Raw genomic sequence first — 14,046 nt, forward strand, 5'->3', positions numbered from 1 at the left:
GTAATTTACAACTACTTCACAATTGTAATTGTAAAATTATACTGTTGACTTTTTTTTAAAATGCAAATTCTCGTTGACAAGCGGCCGGAAAAGGAAGGCAGACTGCCCCGTGCAGCGCCTCACTGAGATGTGCGAGAACTCTCGGAGCTTGGCTCTCCTACAAATAGGCTTGTTTGGAGATTCTAGCAGGGGAGCAGCTACTCGTTTACCCGTGTGGTCTGGTCCTCTTCCACCGAGCGCGGGGCTTCGGGAGGGACGCTCATGGAGTGTTGAGGGAAGAAGGGGACACCCGCCTAGCCAGATCAGCCGAATCAACCTTAGCGATCAATGGGGAGTTACAGATGTCGCAGCCAGTTCGCCCTCACATCCGAAACAGTAAGGCGAGGCGTCTCTCATTTATACCGTTCCACGGAGGAGCTGGCCCGGCCTGCGGTGATGGTTTGAGCATTTACCACGGCTCTTCGCTTGTAGTTGTACATTAGATGTACGGCGACTATTGAATGGCTTTAAAAAACATACACCGCATCCTATTTTAGCCTTTGGCGTCTATGCTTTTAAACATTTCCTCGTCTTTTCTGATATCCCCCAGAATGCCTTTTTTCAATATATGCAAAGTAGAACAGCGGCTATTGGATGAAATCTCCGAGACCCGGGCTGGTGTCACATGGTTTGCGATGTCATGAATCTCACAGTCAGCTGTGCCTCCGCATAACGGGGCGAGATCCAAATGCTGGGCAGTGTGGAGGTTTTCATTTGCTGTGTCTTTCAACAAGTTTTGAATTCGTGCAAGAAACATCTTCGCTTAGAGTTGCATGTGAATTTAAACTTCTTACCCGTTTTGCGCGATTGAGGAATTCACAAGGTTACAGTTTTACAGGTTACCAAAACTAGGTTACAGTTTTTTTACGTCTGTCATGCAAGTATGATTTTGCCTGAATTGTTTCAATCATCGGGTAATTTTTCATTTTTCGAATGTAAGAAATAGCTATGGCATGATGTATGCTTCTCAATTATTATTCTCTGAGCTTTTGTTCAGACAGGAAATGTACCAAAAAAAAAGAACTAGTATCCCATCACGTGTGATCCTTCTAAACATATTTAAAGTATTAATCTAGATGTTTTGTTTTTGATAATAGTTATATTTGTAAATATATCAATACCCCCAAAATATTAATCTATCAATAAATGTAAACACTTCACATCAACTGAAATACAGATTACCGTCGGTTTTACAGTAGTTTTATATAATTTCGTCGCAGACTGACGTCTGAGTCGAGTTTATAGTGCTGTACAATCGCACAGTAGTTTTTTTCATGGTTGCTTTAACTTGGAATTCACCATACAGAAATGTTCACACCTTGAACGTTACACATTGTAACATATTATACATGTATGTATTATATATGTATTTTTAAATGTAGGTTGTTAATAAATTCATTTGTATATCTACTCAACTGCATCATGGAGCAATTAATAATAATAATAATAATAATAATAATAATAATAATAATAAACTATTTTATATTGCGTCTTTAAAGGTGGCTTCTCAAAGCTCTTTACAGAATGACAATAACAATAAATAAAAAGAATACACAAGACAAAATACAATTACAATATACAGATGGTACTAAGTATAGTAGGAGCAAAGGGGTAAAGAATGGAATCAGTTAAGTAAAGAAGGTTTTGAGTCTGGATTTGAAGGAGTTTAGAGAAGGTGACTCTCTGATATCCTTGGGGAGAGAGTTCCAGAGCTAGGGGGCATAACAGGAGAACGCCCTGTCACCCATACAATGTAGACAGGCTTGGGGGACAGTTAGGAGACCAGAATTAGAAGAGCGAAGGTTGTGAGATGGGAGTAGGGCGATAATAGTTCAGACAGGTACTGAGGTGCCAAGCCACGCAGAGCCTTATAGGTGAGCACGAGGATTTTAAAGTCCACACGGACTTTGACAGGAAGCCAGTGCAAGGACTCCAGGATAGGAGGATTAAATCTAGTAAATCTAAATATAAGGAACATTTTTCCATGATCAATGACTGTACACCCCGTACAGTATACATCATACTGTAGGTATCCCACAGAGGGAGTCGGAAATCACAATCACACCTGCCGGTTTTCAATGGTTGCACTGTTATTACCAATTTACCACAGCAATGATCACCTGTATATGATATAACATTCCACAATACATCGACAAAATATTCCTGCGCTTTGTGTAAAAGTGAGTGAATGATTATGGCAACACAATTGGATGTTATGTAACATCTGATACATAAGGAAAAGACTGATGATACATGAAGTCAGAATATGAACAATATCCCGCTGGTGTATGTGATTTCAGTGAATAGGGGGTTACATCCTTCTCTCATACCACTTAAAAGAAGGTGTACATGTAGATACTGTATCCCTTGATGAGATTAGAACAGGGGTCTTCAACCCTGGTCCTCAAGGATACTAAACAAGTTAGTCATATAGGTCAACCTAGCCAAGCAATATGTTGAATTAAGAGAAGTCTACTTGTAGACTGCTAAAGAGTACTTAGATTTTAGATCCAGATTAGCTCTAAATTAATGTAATGAATCTCCGCTTAATTTGACATGATCACCTTTAATTGATCATATTGGAATCGTTTCTTACATCTGTTTTAATGGTGACCTTGAAAACATGGTGAAAGATTTATAGCTGATGATCCCTGGATTACAATAATCAATCACATCCAAACATGACTCAGAACTTACTGTCATAGCTGTGAAACAGAAGAACAAAAGAAAGCCTATGAACATGTGAGGCCATTCAACTTGATTGGTTACAAGTAGCCAAGTAAGCCAATGATCTAGTTCGGGCCTTTGTTAATAGAAGCCGGGTTATCAGCAATTACAACAGTTTCTATTTTTCTTTCCACCTGGGCCATTAATTAATTAAACTTCGTCTGCCTAATGGGTCAGGTTGAAACCTTTCCTTGTTCTTAAGAACCTGGTGATTTTAAGAGACCTGTGAAACGTGATGTAAAGTTCTTGTGGACTTTGAGTAAGAAGCCACCTCCTGTTCTCCGTTTTAAATAGTTGCTTGTAGTTTCCACTTCTGTCACACAATCCACGTTTCAATGTTAAAGGTAGTTACAAGTAGAAAAATGGTTAAATACTCCTGTGGGTTGACCTCTGTGAAAGCAAGGCTTGCTGAAAATATTTTAAAATGTATATAAAGAAGGTATAGATGAAGATCTCCGTTTTAAGCCGGGAAATCAATTCCAAATAAGATCTGTGGGGTATGGAGTCAGAGATACTAGTGCTTAAGAAATGAGCTTGCCCCTACACCATGGTCACCATGAAGCTGTGGCGAGTAAACAAAGGAGATCAAGGACAACATTACCACAAACAATCAAAACATCTACATATCACTGTCTACCAGGTCATTCCACAGATGCAAGTCATCTGGACTCCAAATGTAGTCAGATAGAAATGATAGACTGTCGAATCATATCTGCTGTTACTACCCATGTGAATATGTAAATCTCTTCCCCATGAGGGTTCCAAGCGTCATGCTTCATTGCACACGTTTTTCAAGAAGCAGTGCTTTGTTTAGGTGTCCTTTATTATTCCAAGTATAATTGAATGTCATGCATCCAAGCCATGTATACAGCATAAACTGTGTGCAATAAATCTTGGTAGATGGATCAGGGTTTCCTAAACTGCATGTAAACCCAGCTATTGCCAGTACCATTTAGGACTGTAAATACTGTAATCAAAACCACTCAGGATTGAACAGATTTATGGCCTTCAACCTACTGATGTGTGAAATACAATACTCTGGAGACTGGGAATTACTTTGGTTTCCCTTCATTGTCTATGTGGCAGATGTGGTATTCCATGGTCCAAAAACGTGAATCAGGAATTTAAAAAACTTCAGCCGAACCGTTTCCCAAGTAATTCCTGGTCTTCATTGTAAGGAATGATTTTTCAGCAGTGTCCGAGTCCATATCATTACCCAACCGTTCAAATACATTAGAAGAAACATTGTAACATCATGTAGATGAGCTGTATTATAGAGAACAGTTAGTAAAGTGTAACAGAAATCTGTTTTGGCATGAAAGTAGGGTAATACCTTTGTAATTATCAGGCTAAAGCAGCACCAGGGTACGCAAGTAAGCTAAGTTTTTAAAACAATGGTCCTCAATTTACATTATCTTGAAAGGAAGAATCCCAAAGGTTACCAAACAAAAGACAACATATCACATCGTTTTATCAAATATGATTTATTTTTTTAAAAATCATTCTTACAAAATTGTCATTTGTCTAATTCTTAATTCTCTCTCTATAAAAGTCAACAGAATCCTTGTTAATTACAGGGGAGATGGGGGTTGAAATAAAAATATAAAATACAGTTTGTGAGATAACTCATTATAAATAGTCAAACAAAATCATGCATGTCTGGATGTCTGTACTGTAGAAATGAGAAAACCTTCCCACAGAAAGGTAGGAATGTCAGTTACCAATGTAGCAATAGCTCCAGTGTTAGACAAGGTAAACTAAGGAAAGGTTTAAAAGTCTTAGTGGGGGGGAAACAACCACAAATTCCCAAACTGCTTAGTGAAAACTGCACTAAGCACCTGCTTAAGACTAGAAAGCATAGTGGCTCATATTAAAGGCACATCCACACTGTTCAGAAACACAAGTTCTGAGATATGTAAATGGTCTTTTGTCACTATTTTGTGCAGGCACGTGAGACGGCTATCCTAATGAGAGAAAGAAGGTTCACGCTTTGAATTTTGCAATTGAACACAAACCACTGTACATGTAATATTTGATGGTCCTGAAACATTCCTTTTAGTATGCAAATTGTTCTTTAAATGATAAACAGTATTGCTGCATATGTTTTTAAAGAGCCAAGTACAGAGCTCACTTGCATTTTGACCTCTTGCATGGTTGTCATGCTGTTGTTTGATAGCACGTTTAGAGAAAGTGATGCTACACACACTAGGGAGAGTATTTGGTCTGGTGTTGAAGTATTTGGCAGAATACTTTTACCACATATGCATTCTGAATTCTTTGATAATAAACAAGCAGCACATTTGTAAAACTGCTTTGACCGTTATATTCGTCCTTTGAAATACTGATTGCTTGCCAAGTTTAACAACTGTTCTTTGTAAGGCAGACAACAGTGTTTGCCTTCTGCAGTTGTTTTGCACAGCAACCAGAACAACTAACAATTAGAGATAAGCTGATATAGAAAGAACAGAAAAAAAAGTTCAGAAAATGTAGCCACCACCATCAATTTTAGTGGATATATTCATTCAGTAGCCTCTGCAACTAACAATGTACTTGTGTCTTTAACAGAGCCAACATGAAAAACAAAATATTAACAGTTATGAGTTTATACAGGCATGTGGCAAAGGATACAGGTCAGTTCATGGAGAACAGACACCAATGCTGATTTGATGTAGACTACATAGCTACTTTGTGGAAGATTCACCTATGCTTTCCTTACTAGCATTCTGATGAGAACACACACACACAGAAAGGTATTTAGCAGAGTTCATTAATCTGCAGGACAAAGTCTTTGGTGGCACTACCTAGGAAACTATCTTCGATGGAGAACCTAGAAGCTGTATAGTTTTCAGATGAAGCAAAAAGAAGGTCTATGGCTTTGTAATATCTTTCTCACTCTCCGTTAGCATGTAATTACACTAAGTGTTATTTTTAACCTGCATGGGGGACCTCTTGAAAAGATGTGGCAACCTCATGGGGAAAAAAAACTGTGGCAACATATTAAAAAACTTTTCAAAAATGTACATCTTATACAAAATAAGGTATGCTTTTTTGCATTAGAATTTTTTTCCCCCCATCTATGTATTCCCATAATGGTTTTTTAAGCATTCGGAAACTATACACAATTGTTTTTCTGTGTCAAAATAAATATACAAGTTTATGTACAATATGACAAGGCCTGCTGTAGCTTTCCTAATTTGGTTATACAATGAATTACAACGCAGGGGTGACATTTCCTATATGAGATGATCAAAACATTTTTAAAAATTAATGCATTAAAGATATAAAAGGCTTGATATTAATTAAAATAAGGTGATTTAAAGGAGATCCACACTTCAACTTTAACCAGAAGTGAGCCATTAAAATAGATTGTAGAGCTTCAAACTCTAATCAGTTTCAGACGAACCACGTTCATTAGTAATCCACTCTGCTATATCTACACCAATTCAGTCTGCTCAGTTATAATCCAACATTGAAATCTGTTATTTGAAACATCTATAAACATCTCTCAAATTCACAAAGATCTTCAGCTTTTATAAAAATATATGGCATTAGTTTAGTAATGAAGAATACAGGACAATGTCCTGAGTTTCTCGTCCAGATAAACATTGTATTTCTAAAATCAGACTCAAGTGGTTTGATTGGTTTATGCTGATCTCTAACTTAAAATAAAAAACAACTTTAAATAAAGCTTTTTTTTTTACTTAATTTGAGGAGAAAATGCACAGTGAGGAGGAATATTATAGTTTTATTTTGGGGAAAAAATGTTTTTATAATAGTTGTGATAAATACATATATACAGTATATCTTTTGAGTGCCAGAAAATGGTCATCTGAAATTCTGTTCTTCCTTTTAATTTATGAGTTAAAACCTTGGTTATATTAATACCATGTGTCCAATCATATCTACAGATGAATAAAACAATGAAAACAAATCTTTACTATTCTAGAGAAGTACAAAAAAATCATTCAAACTATATTGAATTAGGTTATGAAAACCACAGTTGGCTGCAGTTTCTTCTTTGGCTCACCACTGATTAAAATAAAGTTCAGTCACCTTTACTAAAGGCCACTTGAACAGCACTCCTTCAAGTCATCAGACATTCAAGTACCTGTAAAGCAAAGGCTAACATAGCCCCCACTCTTAAAAAATAGAACTTTTAGTAAAGATTATAACAAGGAACTACCCTTGTCAGAGCACCATTCCCTTGAAATGAATGAACAAAACACAAGAACCCAGAAGCACGCGTGTATGCAGAGACATGAAATGATCCAAGATGAAGACTTAGAGCTCATTCCTCTCTAGTGCATATTTACAGGCATGGTTTTCAAACTGCAAATGTCGGAGGGCAGGGAGTTGTGGTCATATAACTATCTGCTGTGAGTGCACTTTGCTATCAGTGCAGGTATTACAAGCTCTCAATAACCGTTAAGGGCCATCTTCTATCGGGACTTACAAAATCAATGTATGATTTAACTTTTAACTATCACAGTTTTTAACTTCCGCTTCGAAATCGTATTTCTGCAGCTAAAAAAAAAAGTGTAGGTGCGGCATACACATCCAGTACCCTGGCAAATTTAAACATCCCCAAACAATGGATTTGTCTTCTGCATGACACAAAGGATGAATCTGCTAGACACCGCTGTGTTGATGACCACTCTCTCTTGTGCTTGGTGTTGTGCCAAATAGTATTTCCTCAAGGATACATTAAAATGGCAGGACTGGACATAAAATAACACTGTACATAAACTCCGGAATTTGGTGCGTAATGTCTTGATCTAGTCTCTTTAATGAAATGACTTATAATGGTAACGGTAAAAAAATAACAAAAAAAAATCAAGAGGACTACATGAAACAGACTATCTTCAGCATGTAGTTCCCAGTTTGAGAAAATATTAATTGGAATATGTGAGCAAATTATGATGATGTCCTTTATCCTTTCATCCACAGAACTACCACCAGCTTCTTTGGATGAATTTGCTCACAGTCTAAATAATTCAGAGCCAGAAACTCAACTACTGCATTGCATTGTCATAGGCTGCCCATGCAGTACCTGTCACTGTTCACATTGGGAAATGCTATTTAAGCATACTTATTCACAAATGGATATAGCCCTACACAAAGGCTTTCCTCCAATTTTTCTGCTATGGTTGTTACCTATGATGGATACACTACTTTTCTCAGGATTTCAAAAACCTTTCAGTTCTCCATTTGATACCTGAGCTTGCTACCCAGAAGAAGTTGTGATGTGCTTCTATTTTTATGTATGAAACCTTAAATCTAGAAAATTTCTCCTTTGCCCCTGTACGAAGAGTCAAAGATCTGTGCATGTTTTTACTTTACAACGCAACTAACAGACTTGAACAATGTTTTCCAATTTTTATTTCCTTCCTCTCATTTGTGAGCTGCTAGAATCATTTTCTATAAGAAAAACATAACAAAAACTGAAAATGATCCAAGATGTACTCCAGTTTAAAGGCTATGATGAATATGTTCTTTCATTTTTCCACACTTGAAAGTCTTTAAAATTAGAGATGATCAACAAAGACAGAACCCCCCCCAACTCCTTCTTCATTCAGTAAAGACCTCTTATCATTCATTTATAGAAGACAGCAGAGAAGGAAAAGTTAAATCCCTTTTGTGATGGCTACACAGTTCAAATTATTTCTTACAGTTTCTACATTAAAAGATAACATTTCCAATTCCTTCCCTCCTGCTATGAGAATATGATATAGATTACTCCGTACCATTTCTTTAATTCATCAGAAAAATGTCCTCATGTCAGCATTGAAATGGGCAACCAAATGAAAAGTGAATTTAATTTAATTAATTTAATACACAGATTTTCTAAAGTTAAAAATACTTTAAAAAATGTGATGGCCAATTCTGGCACTATCCTTAATGAACTGAGATATGACACAGATTATTCATAAACCTTTAGTGTTGGGAATACCCATTCCAAAACAAGGTGATCAAGCAAACGATGAGAAGTAAGGAAAGGATTCTGCCAAGGTTTTGGTTATGTTTTCATTTCTTTGTCCATGTACACTTTCATCACCTTGCTCTCCTTGCTTTTTTGCTCTCTAGGCACATTAAACGCACAATTTCCACAGAAGCTGGCTTCCCTTCTGTTCGCAAAAATCAAGACTGACTCGAGTGGGAATAGTGCTTGGGAAAAAAAAAATGGATAATCAAAACAAAACAAAAAGGGATAATCAAACCAAAACAAAAAAGGAGGTCTCTTCAGACAATCTGCCTTCCTTAAATAAAATCTGCATAGTTGAAGAACAGGGGCGCAGGGTGGCGAGGCCTGGGGAGGTGGAAGAGATCATTTTTGAATGCCAGCACCACGACCTCCCTCCGATTCAATGCTTCTGCTTGTCCAGGGCCGCAGAGCAAGCTGGTCCTGCTGCACACAGGAAACGTCCAGCCGGTTTCCATGGTGATGGGTGCAGTCTTCTTGGGGTGCCACAAGGCCAGAGGACGACGGTGCTGCTCAGAGACCCCATGTGGTCTCCCCCACCTTTCCTCCCTCCCCCCCAGCCCCACGGTGCAGAGCTCGTTAGAGTCTCTCTATGTCCCTGTACTTCTTGCGCAGTATGGACACCTGGTCTTTGAAGAGGACTGGGTCCAGCCTCATCTGGGAGTGGATGAGGGGCATGGTGCCAAACCAGTTGGCGAATTTGTTCATGCAGGTCTGCCGCTGAGCAAAGTGGTCCGGGTCGGCCCAGCGAGAGGCGCGGGAGGACTGCGAGGAGAGGAGGAGAAGGAAGAGTGGTTAGGATCCCGGGATCGAACAGGTGGAGACAGAAAATGACCCTAAACCTATCTTTATCTCCCAAATGGCATCACATTACCCTAAAAGTGTGAAAGAATATTTCTGAGTGGCATGTAAGAGAAAAGGCAGCAAAAATAATACTAGGTCTTCTTGGTGCAAAGTTAAGGTGCAAGGGACTACAGAAAGTGCCCTGGAAAAGCTGCCAATTCAAAAAAAAAGTCTTCAAGAGTCAGTATTCATAAGGTTTCTAAAAGCTTGATATGCTCCGGAAAAATATAGGACAACCTTGTGATTTCACCATGGATATTTGACAATACACTGTTTAAAATAAAAAGTTATGTTCCCTATGGAACACAGAACAAATGCTAGGCTTGGCGTTGTGTATGCTTTTATTTTCCCTCAAGGATGACAGAACGGTATACTTATTCTAATTCTAAGTGACATGAAAAAAATGCTTTAGTCACAGTGCCTTTGACTTGCTTCCTTTTAATGCACTACAAAATTACATTCTGCTGTGTTTCTGGATGTTGATTTTCTTTTTCTTTATAGATAAAAAGATGCTGTTAAGAGCTGAATGGCCAATATTTCTGTGATAACAAAAGTTAAGGAACCATCACAAAGATAGTAATCCCTTTAAGACACGTTCACGATCATGAGGAACAAACAGGAGCACTCTGTGATGTACTTTTCTTGCGAATATTAAGTCTAAAACCACATCAAAATGAGATCTACTCAAAATGGTCGATATAGCCCAGGCCTATATGGTGCTGCATCAAAGCACACCAAAATCAACTTTGGAACTGGTACGGTTAACAGGAATACATAGAATTAAATCAAATGTTTTATTCCAAAATGTATCCCAGTCAAGTACACAGTAGTAAGTGGAGCTGTAGTAGTAAAATGGACTTTTGTTGCCGTTGAATAAATACACATCTTAATGCAAAACTCCTATGAAGTGTCATCGCTTCTCATGTTATCAAATGTGGGGTAACTGCATCAGAACTGCATAGGTGTGGAAATGTACCGCTTCTGAAAGAGCTTGCCAAACATGTCTAGGAGAAAAACATGGACAGAACATCATGCAAGCTTCAAAAGTGAGTCCAGATCACCGCCCGATATTGCTCATTCTGATCTTTTTTGGTGGCCAATTCCAAAAGCTCTTTCTTGAAAATGAAACAGACTGGCCCTCTTTGCTACAAAACAGCCTGCGCTGTTTTCCAAAGTGATATCTGGGCCGATGTTCATCAGCCTGTAGCTCTCCCTTCTACAACGAACACTCCATTACCTGTCCCATCATGGTTTCCTTATACTGCTTCTTCTGTGTCACCTTAATTGGTGGTAGTTTGGTGACAGCCGACACAAGGAAATTCATCAGGATGTCCTCGCAGTTGGCCAGTTGGTCCACCATGGTTTTCAGACTAGCAGGCAGGTAATTTGTATACAAGTAGTGGTAGTATCTAAAGTGAAACACCAAGAGGAATTTTTAAGATGGCTTAAATCGAAATAAAAAAAAAACAATCACAAGAGTTCAAGCATTCTAAGTTTACCAGTGACCTGCTCAAAATGTCACATTTCCTGTGGTGTTGACAAGAAAAGATATCAGATATCAGTGCATGCACTTCCACTATAAGTTCATTTATTTCAAGTCAAACTATCCTGCTTTTGTGTTGTGCTTAGCTGTAAATGCCTCCTTTTTATAAAATGAATCTGTCTTCTTGGGAATTCTAAAAAGGAGTTTTCTGAATTTCCTCAACAGTGAATGCTGGGGAAAGTAATAAACAGAAATAAACACAAGACAACATGAGATCAAGGTGTAGGGGCACAGGACTGTAACCATCTCTAGCTTGTGTGTTCATATACATAAATACCTTCATATTATAGTTTTCCTATAGTCATTTCTTGTTAGGCAGTGCCTGTTTAATTAACCTTGGCAGGAGTTCAGTGAATATACTATAAAACTTGCAAGAAAGAATAGAGGTCTCAGGTTACTTTCTTATAAGAAGACATCCAGAGTATGACCTCTCTGAAACCCTACAATCCTGAGATGAGAAACAGTGTAATGAACACACGAACACCCACTTGCGCAGAATACAAATAAAAAAATGCTGAGATTTTTTTCTAAAGGAAGCTAGGGTTGCGAGGTTATGTAGAGCTAGTTATGTTTATTTTGCACATGTATTAACTGTTAAACCTAAGAAAAACGTTTTGCAATGGTACTTTGTGTTTAGACTCCAGAAGTAATTGGAAGACTTCCTCTGACAAATATTTTAAGAAGTACGAATTTTATTGCTATTAAATCTGAAGGAATTTGACTAGTTTATATAGAGAGCAGTATGCATTTATATTCATTGTATTGGGGAGCATCTATAACTACTCTAGGGATTCTCTATACAGACTAGAAAACTTGCAAATTGCCAGTTTGTCAAAGGAAATATATATTGAAAACAAAGTTCTGTAACATGCACACTCAGACTGTATGCATCTCACAAAAGCATAACAGAAACAAGCTCTGAAACAGTTCAGGATGTTAACCTGATTCTGAGTGCAAACAGTGTTTCTAACAGCTCGAATGGCTTGTTCTGGGGTGAAACATTGAGTGCAGCTGGGCTACAACAGTTTAAAAAAAAATAATTCATTAAATTGATTAAATAAGTACAATTTGGCTGCACCTTTACTGCCTTATAAAGTTTCACCCTAACTGGTGCGTAATAATCTGCTGTTTTCAAAATATAAAACAGCACCACAAGTTTTGCACATGACTAGACAGGAAGAAGCTTGGAAAGCATTCTTGGCTTGAAACATATCAAGAGGAAAAAGGCTTAAATGCCTTTATAAAAATAAACACTGCATTATTCTAGTCAGGATATTATAAACTCTTTCTTCTCTGGCAAGACAAAGGGTTGAAGCAGTGTGCTTCATGCAGTGTTATAAATACAGTCGGCTACATTCTTACCTGTGGTATATAGCAGCTCCAGTCAAAACCATGGAGTAGTCATTTGTCCACTTGGAGGTGTAACCCCACCTCTCCTTGTTGCTGTCCCAAAAGTGACTCCGGGCAGGGTATCCCACAATCCTCTCTGGGAAACTCTGCCAGACGGTGAAGGCAAAGTCCACCTACAAAAGCATGGCATATGTCAGAAATGTCACGTTATGGTTTGAAGCGTCAAAATCCCCCTCTCGCCATTAAAAAAAATCGCAAATGCATGGTCAGACTCTTGTGATGCCATTTTCGTCTTCTGAATCTTACCGAATTGCTTGATAAGGACAGATTTATTGACCCTGGAAAGAGAAGCTCATCATTCCCATTTGAGCTGAATTATTTCTGATATATTATACTTTTCTGAATTCAGGCTAAAAGGTATAAACTTATTGATAGAAGGTCAGAGTACACCTATTGTTGCTGTAAAAGACAACATGACAAATGTCTTTCCAGTTGGTCAAGTGCTAAAATATGCACCTGCGTTGTCTGCCTATGCAAACTTTTACCACTAATTACCAAGCCGTCATGTGTTTCGGCTCCAGAACGGAACTTCTCCAACATCAAGTGAGGAGTCTTTGGATAGAGGGCCAAGCGCAATCACCATTGAAAACAGAACACAAGCAAGTAGCGGCTGTGCTGTCACTTCACCAAGCTAGTGCACTCTGTTCGGGCAGCTTTACATTGAAAACAGTGATGGGAATGCAATTAATAAATGCAGAAACAAGTACGTTATTTGATGCATTCCCTTAAAACGAAGTTCTTTTTACTGTTTTTCCTTCTTGAGGCAGCAAAAGGGTGTCATATCTGTTCTGAATTAAAATTGCATCTTCTCTAGCTAGGAGAAGAGATTAAAAATGTAAACAATAAAGTATGATATTTTAATTCCATTCTAACATTTTATCAGTTTCACATACTGTACTTTAAACATTTCCAGGACCCGCTGTTTAACCCCAAAAGAGCACTATTTCATGCTACTTTCTCACATGCAGAGATATTACAAAGTTTTTAGAAATTAGTTTTAGGATAATTGAAGTTTGAAATCTGAAACTTCAATTCACTATCTATTTATGTGATAACATTAATATGTGATCACATACTGTAACACAAATAATTGGTTCTACTTCTCAATTTAACACATAGATATATTCTCTCTCAGACAACTACCACCTACAGTACAGAATCCAGACTACAAAAACACCAGATTTTCACAAGCTTTTTAACACTCCCTTACATATTTCACCTGACAGACTATGTCTACTGCATGGGAACTTCACAAAAAGCAGAAGCACGTGGTTTAATTGTGTTTCAAACAAAACGTCATTCACAGTTAACAATAAAAAATTAGTAACTCTATTCTGTAAGGCTAGATATTTGTAACTGATGACCATTATCAGGATTCAGCAAGAATACATATTCCGTAATAAAACCCTGGTTTCTAACAGACAAACAACTGCTAAGGAATCCAAAATTTCCGGGTTGAAATAACTTTTAAAAAGCACAGTTAAGCACAAGTCAGATTTGGAAT

The 14,046-nt window shown here is 37.8% G+C and overlaps 1 protein-coding gene across 1 annotated transcript in view; it reads right to left on the minus strand.

Annotated features, from left to right (window-relative positions):
- Positions 1-4,234: 4,234 nt before the first annotated feature.
- The window catches only part of ext1b (exostosin glycosyltransferase 1b), a 133,096-nt gene continuing 123,284 nt past the window's right edge, over positions 4,235-14,046 (minus strand). Inside the window, exons 9-11 of the mRNA XM_088601902.1 lie at positions 12,495-12,655; positions 10,827-10,998; positions 4,235-9,511 (exon numbers count right to left, since the gene is read on the minus strand). Of these exons, the coding sequence (XP_088458028.1) occupies positions 9,326-9,511; positions 10,827-10,998; positions 12,495-12,655 (519 nt within the window). The 3' untranslated portion in view covers positions 4,235-9,325. The remainder of the gene's footprint in view (positions 9,512-10,826; positions 10,999-12,494; positions 12,656-14,046) is intronic.

The sequence above is a fragment of the Lepisosteus platostomus genome, chromosome 12 (genome assembly GCF_059453375.1).
Source record: "Lepisosteus platostomus isolate fLepPlt1 chromosome 12, fLepPlt1.hap1, whole genome shotgun sequence".
NCBI lineage: Eukaryota > Metazoa > Chordata > Actinopteri > Semionotiformes > Lepisosteidae > Lepisosteus > Lepisosteus platostomus.